Raw genomic sequence first — 6492 nt, 5'->3', positions numbered from 1 at the left:
TATATATATACACACAACATATACATGTAAATAATAGCAAAAAAATTGGATAATTTATGCGAACCTTAAAAATTCGTAGCATCTGATCATGACGAATCAAATTTGTCGAGGTCGATCATCTAGTCAATGACGCATCATACACGCAAACGAAAGTCTTGTCTAGGTGTACTCCATCTTATACATTGGTGTACCATATACATATATATAATATAGCAATGAGATTTGTCATATCTACACAGTGCTTGTCATACTAGTACTTTGTCACATTGCCGTCCTCTATGTAAATCTCATAATTTTATACATTTTATATTTACCTGCCTTCAAAACTAACTCGCATATTGAATCATAAAATGTTTGTCTCAACTAGAAACAAATTCCGAAAAATTCTGGTAAAGTACTTATTTAACATATGGTGTGTGTTATATAGTGTATATATTTTCGATATTTAATTTTTAAAATCTGACATATTTTTATATTTGCTTTTATTTCCTCTTTCTCTCTTATGTATATTACAGATAAGCCGTGGAGGAGTCGCGCTAACACAACAATTAGCTAGGTATTAGTGTTTTGTTTTTATATTCCTAGCAATAGAGAGAGACAATACGTTTTTCATTTTGTTTGTTATTTTTCTACTTTGGAAACTTACATTTATTATTAGTCATAACTATACGAAAGTTAGTTATTATACCACTAGTGTCATAGAAATTAAATGACCATAATTTCATGATTTTGTAAAATATTTAATTTTGAGAATATACAATTATTTAATAAAAGCAAATATTAATATATACGCATTTATTTCAGGAGTACTGTACCATTATATGATACCCCTGAATATCAATATCTGCAAATTAGTAAAGTTCCAACACTGCATTTTCAAGCATCTTTACCACGATTACCAATACCAAAGCTTGAAGATACATGTAGGAGATATTTGAATGCACAGAAACCTCTGTTGAATGATGAGGAATTGCAATACACATCATCCTGTGTCTCGAAATTTCTTGTCGATGAGGGGCAAAGTTTGCAAAAACAGCTGATTCATAATAATGATGAAAATCCGCATACTAATTACATTAGCGAATTGTGGTTTGATATGTATTTACGAGATCGCAAGCCTTTACCCATCAATTACAATCCTTTCTTAGTTTTTATACCAGAATCCGATCCAAAATATGATGCACAATTGGTAAAGGCGACAAATCTCATTGTGTCATCATTGAGATTTTTTAAATCTCTCAAAAATAACATTTTAGAGCCAGAAGTATTTCATATGAAATCTGAAAAATCGGATACTGAATTGTTTCGCAATGTCACAAGATTGATTCCATCCCGCTTTAGCTCGTATGGTGCTTATTTATTTAAGGTAATAACAAATTTTGTTTGTGAAACATTATAGAAAGAGATTAAATACAATAATTATAGATTGGAAAAGAAATAGTATTAAGTGTAGAAATAAAGTATGTTTAACAAAAACAATTTTCATTATAGGCTTTTCCTTTGGATATGTCTCAATATAAAAATCTATTCAATACGAGTAGAATACCGGAATTGGAGAAGGATGTAATCTTCCACGATTCTTCAGCAAAACACTTAGTTATACTAAGAAAAGGTCATTTTTACGCGTTTGATGTTCTAGATGCAAACGATTCTATTCGTAGTCCTAGAGAGATAGCTGCATGCTTAAAAGCCATATTGGAAGATGATAGACCACCAAATAAACATCCAGTGGGCGTTCTTACGACATCAGAAAGGGATCAATGGGCACAAGCACGTTCACATTTAGTCGAAACAGGGAATAGGGAAATTCTTAAGAAAATTGATTCAGCTATATTTGTAATGATCTTGGATGACGAAGTTATTGATACTGAAAAGAACAAATTACTTAGAACATATTTACATGCAGATGGTACCAATCGATGGTTCGACAAGTCATTTTCTCTCATTGTTTCTAAGGACGGCTACAGTGGAATCAATTTTGAACATTCGTGGGGTGATGGTGTTGCAGTACTCAGGTATTTCCAGGTATGTGTATTAGATAGATATTATCCTAGTTTTGGACACATATTAATGTAATCATAGTAAGTTTTTGTGAAGATTGCAAGATCTTAAAAATCTTCCTCATTCTTTAGGATGTGAAGACCGATATATCTAAGAAACCTAGATTTCATCCTAATGAAGTAGATGAACTTGCGCAAGAAAGTGTAAACATTGAGAGATTACAATTTTCTATAGATGCAAAAAGCGAAAATATTATTAATCAACAAAAAGCGAAATATCAAGATTGGATCAATCGATTGTGCATTGATTATGTAATATATGAAGAGTTTGGCAAAAATCAATGTAAGAAGTTCAGGGTAAGTCCAGATGCTGTAATGCAGCTGGCATTTCAATTGGCATTATACACTCTAGAAGATAGAGTGGTTCCAACTTATGAATCTTGCAGCACAGCTGCATATAAACATGGCAGAACAGAAACCATCAGACCTTGTACATTGGAAACTAAAGAAATATGCATCGCTATGACTCGAAAACAAACTAAGTTCTCTAAATCAGATCTAAAAAGAATGATAGTTGATTGTAGTAAAGCTCACAATGTGCTTACAAAAGAGGCTGTAATGGGTAAATAGTTCAATTATCGCAAATTTCGAACAAATAAATTTAAAAAATAAAGAGAATGTATATAGATTATTCCACAATATTTCTTATTTTACAGGCCAAGGATTTGATAGACATTTGTTTGCCTTGAGAAAGATTGCAGAGAAATCAGGTTCTATTAAGCCAGTCATTTTTCAAGATCCAGCATACAACGCTTTAAATTATAATATATTGTCTACATCCACTTTATCGAGTCCAGTTGTACTAGTTGGTGGATTTGGACCAGTAGTATCTGATGGCTATGGAATAGGGTAAACTATTCATATTGCATTATATTAATATCGAAAATATCGCAACTGTTTATATACTAACATATTATTTCTTTTTGAATATATTGAGATTTAATAAATATGAAATTAATATATTGTATACTGTTTAGATACATGATTCAAGATGAACGATTGGGCACAGTTGTGACAAGTTATGAAGGTAGTCGTAATGCCAATAAATATATACAAACATTGGAACATGCATTCAAGAGCATCCATGATGTGCTGTGCACATAAGCATATTGTGACCAGATATATTTAGATATATTTTTTTCTGAAATCATTGACAATTATCACATTATATAGATATATTATACATTTACACAAGAAAATGTTTACAATCATGTTACCTATATCAGAGGTAGACACATATATTATATCTCCATTTTTTAAATATTAGACAAAAAGCAAAGCAAAATGAGCTACCTTTGATAAGAAACTTTTATATACAATTGTTGAGAATAAATATTTTTAATATTTTTTATACACAACTGATAATATGATGCTACTTTTTATAACCATCCAACAATTTTTCTAATATAATTAACTAGTGATTATATATATGATATATATGTATATATGAGGATAAATTATTACAAATGTTATTTTATATTACTCTATTACTCACACATGTGAACAAGAAAATATGTACATTGACTTGTGTAAAACTAAGCGCTATAACATATTCAACATGTGAGACAAAAAATTATATTGTTTTCTAATATTGATAAAAATTCATATCTCTATTATGTAACATATACTTAAGCTCAGTTGTTTTTCTCTTTCAAAAGAAATGGAAAGATATGTTTAATAACATAGACAACAAAGCACAACATTCATAGTTATAGATATCAGGATGAATGTTAAATTAGATCATCATGAAAGTTGCATAAGTGAAATTGTATAGATACGCAATAATATACCAAATTCATATATTGGTATCTAGAAATTTTTTATCATTTCATGACAATTTCATAAATATGCAATTATTCTTTTCGAAATTTTTTATTGATGACTAAATATGGAATGGAATATTGTGATCTCTTATCATTTATAGCTTGTCACCCATCTTCACTTTGGAAGTCTGAGAAAAAAGAAAAAAATATTTTGTAAGTAATTTATATAAAAAAAATATAAAAACATTATAATACATAGTATATATATATATATATTTTAACTTACCATATAAATACCGACAATTAAGCCAAAAAGTCCTATAGCAGAACCAAAAATCTCAACTATAAGAATCTTCACGAAAAGAGCAGAGTTTGCCGCATCGGCAAGAGCTGCGCCGGAGCCTACAATGCCAACTGCTATGCCACAGAAAAGATTGACCAAACCAACGGAAAAACCAGCACCAAACATTAAGTATCCAGCCAACCAGTTCTGATTCTTAAGCGGTTCGTTATTCATAATCTCCTTTTCATCGAATTTGTCGAGCATTCCAGACAGAACAATGGCAGTAATCAGACCATAGATAGCTACAGCCTCGCAGAATATCACAGAAATCAAATTCTTTGTTTTGATCCTAGGTGCTTTTACACCTCCACCAACAATAGATACTCCTGTCGTATGGATACCTCTGAAAAGATAAATATTATGATAAGTATAAAATTTGATGCTATTCTAAAACTATAATATATTATCAAACTTACAATGCTGCGCCTACTACAGACAAAGCTACTGACAAACCTATGCCCAATGTAGCCCACATATATGGAGAAGTATTTGACAAGAACCTAGATAAAAAAATAAATATTTTAATATCTTCATATACTAAGAATTCAGTATCACAAGATATGATATATAAATGTATGATTATACGTACCATGCAATGCTAATTTGCTCTCCTTTGCCAGTAAATACATAATACAAAACTGTAACATAAAAAATATATAATAAATTCTTTATGTGATTCTTGAACGGTATTAATTCAGTAATATAAATGTGTTTGACATAAGAATAGACAGACAGTGGACACACTGTATAATTCAGCAAAATATTCATTAATTTCAATTCAACATTTCTTCGCGAGTTTATCGCATGTCTACATAAATTATTCTTGATATAAATACATATATATAATAAAGCCATACCTAAAATAAGAATCGTGATCGAGGAGGTGACCGCAAATGTGCTACCCAAAATATATCTCATTGTAGCCATGGTAAATTTCACTCAATACAAATTATATAAAAGTACTGTGAAATTACAGCCGACACTCCGGAAAAGCTAAATAGTCCGGCGCGACGTTTTTTCTCCAACTTTTTAATCTCTGCATCCGAAATGCCGAAAGAAAATCTCACGCGCTGTCGCTGTCATGTGACGACTGCTGGCGATTCTAGGGTTGCGTTCGAAAATCTACTTGTCGGGTGGAGTAGCGTTCCGATTGACCAATCAGAATAAAAAGATTTCTTTGTTTCTATTGGTCAAGCAGACGCTACTTCACTCAACGAGTAGGATTTTCGAACGCACTCCAAAGGCGCGCTAAATTTAACAGACACGTTTGCTACTGTAATTACTTGAGATTTCTTTTGACATTTCAATCAACAAGATATTGACATTATGAAAGAAACTCGATAAGGCGACAATTGTCAATTTATTGCATTACTTAGGCTGACGGATATTTTAGTTTTGCAAAATTATATACAAGAATAAAGTTTTGCAACAATTGCTTTGTAGGTTGTAATAATATTTCATGTCATTACCAAAATGTATTTGTGTCAAAGACTGTAACGGTCTTTCGTTATTATTATGATAGATATTAGCAACGAATTTTATAATAAGTTTTTTATTAATTTAGTGTCAAGCGCATTTGTATCTATCGGTCCAAAGAAAAAAAAAAAGATAAAACATACCAGACGTCTTTGCTCGACCTTTTCTAAGCTAAATTGTTGCACATCTCGAAAGAGGGGACAAATACACGCCGGACCATCAGCCTAATTTTAGAATTCGTCACATTCGGCTCTCTCCATTCCGCGCAGACACAAGCGGGTCCCGTAGATGTTATATTAAATATACAATCTGTCCCGATAACAATTACAGAATGTCTTTGACGAAGAACGGGTAAGCCAGCCAAAATAAAAAAACTAAAATCGCTTCAATTGAAATCTTGTCACAGATATCTGTTCAGGGTGAGATAATTTTTTCTGTATAATAATAATGATAAATTCGCGTTCGCATCCGCTAATTATTATATTGCCTCTTCTATGCCTCGGACCAACCGTCGCTCGTACTCTATTTCGGTTTCTACTATTCAATTTACAGCGATAAATTTAGAGCAATAGGGAAATACCGCAGACTCGTCTGCGGAAAATTAAGGTCGCCGGTTGCAATATGAGATTCCGTGTGTCCCGAACCGACAATCTGCATATCCTCAAACATGCATTCTATAACGTGTATATATTATATTAAGACAATGTTATAAGTACTAGCATAGAATATCAGAGATGCACCTCTATAGCAAATAAAATTAGAAAAAATACATGTAGATATACGAAAAATACATATAAACTCGAAAATATATAATATATAATTACAATAGACAAATATATATATATATTTA

The 6492-nt window shown here is 31.3% G+C and overlaps 3 protein-coding genes and 1 long non-coding RNA gene across 4 annotated transcripts in view; 2 read left to right on the top strand and 2 right to left on the bottom strand.

The window, feature by feature from the left end:
- Positions 1-200, bottom strand: part of LOC115244454 — a 906-nt gene extending 706 nt beyond the window's left edge. The window contains exon 1 of the long non-coding RNA XR_003885383.1: positions 65-200. This is a non-coding gene — a long non-coding RNA (uncharacterized LOC115244454). The remainder of the gene's footprint in view (positions 1-64) is intronic.
- On the top strand, positions 105-3416 carry LOC115244445 (carnitine O-palmitoyltransferase 2, mitochondrial). The gene is made up of 7 exons (XM_029822083.1): positions 105-389; positions 516-556; positions 805-1366; positions 1492-2025; positions 2133-2622; positions 2717-2909; positions 3038-3416. The coding sequence occupies exons 1-7, from the start codon at positions 351-353 to the stop codon at positions 3162-3164; spliced, it is 1986 nt and encodes a 661-aa protein (XP_029677943.1). The 5' UTR covers positions 105-350; the 3' UTR covers positions 3165-3416.
- LOC115244452 (V-type proton ATPase 21 kDa proteolipid subunit) lies at positions 3225-5259 on the bottom strand. Its single transcript, XM_029822096.1, has 5 exons — positions 5024-5259; positions 4756-4804; positions 4583-4666; positions 4110-4509; positions 3225-4011 (listed from the first exon to the last, which is right to left on the bottom strand). Exons 1-5 carry the CDS (start codon positions 5091-5093, stop codon positions 3979-3981), a joined length of 636 nt encoding a protein of 211 aa, XP_029677956.1. The 5' UTR covers positions 5094-5259; the 3' UTR covers positions 3225-3978.
- A 6-nt stretch (positions 5260-5265) lies between these two features.
- Positions 5266-6492, top strand: part of LOC115244444 (SET and MYND domain-containing protein 4-like) — a 4478-nt gene continuing 3251 nt past the window's right edge. The window contains exon 1 of the mRNA XM_029822082.1: positions 5266-5993. Within this exon, the coding sequence (XP_029677942.1) occupies positions 5974-5993 (20 nt within the window). The 5' untranslated portion in view covers positions 5266-5973. The remainder of the gene's footprint in view (positions 5994-6492) is intronic.

The sequence above is a fragment of the Formica exsecta genome, unplaced genomic scaffold, assembly GCF_003651465.1.
Source record: "Formica exsecta isolate Colony F162 unplaced genomic scaffold, ASM365146v1 scaffold82, whole genome shotgun sequence".
NCBI classification, from domain to species: domain Eukaryota; kingdom Metazoa; phylum Arthropoda; class Insecta; order Hymenoptera; family Formicidae; genus Formica; species Formica exsecta.
Note: the sequence above shows the minus strand (reverse complement) of the source record. Positions and strands in the feature narration are given on the sequence as shown.

Excerpts from the sequence above, each read along its gene's own strand:
- LOC115244445 (XM_029822083.1), top strand. The coding sequence starts at position 351 with ATGTTTGTCTCAACTAGAAACAAATTCCGAAAAATTCTG. Across the intron at positions 390-515 it reads ACAAATTCCGAAAAATTCTG|ATAAGCCGTGGAGGAGTCGC; the intron begins GTAAAGTACTTA and ends TGTATATTACAG. Across the intron at positions 557-804 it reads CTAACACAACAATTAGCTAG|GAGTACTGTACCATTATATG; the intron begins GTATTAGTGTTT and ends CATTTATTTCAG.
- LOC115244452 (XM_029822096.1), bottom strand. The coding sequence starts at position 5,093 with ATGGCTACAATGAGATATATTTTGGGTAGCACATTTGCGGTCACCTCC. Across the intron at positions 4,805-5,023 it reads GATCACGATTCTTATTTTAG|TTTTGTATTATGTATTTACT; the intron begins GTATGGCTTTAT and ends TTTATGTTACAG. Across the intron at positions 4,012-4,109 it reads TAATTGTCGGTATTTATATG|ACTTCCAAAGTGAAGATGGG; the intron begins GTAAGTTAAAAT and ends CTTTTTTCTCAG.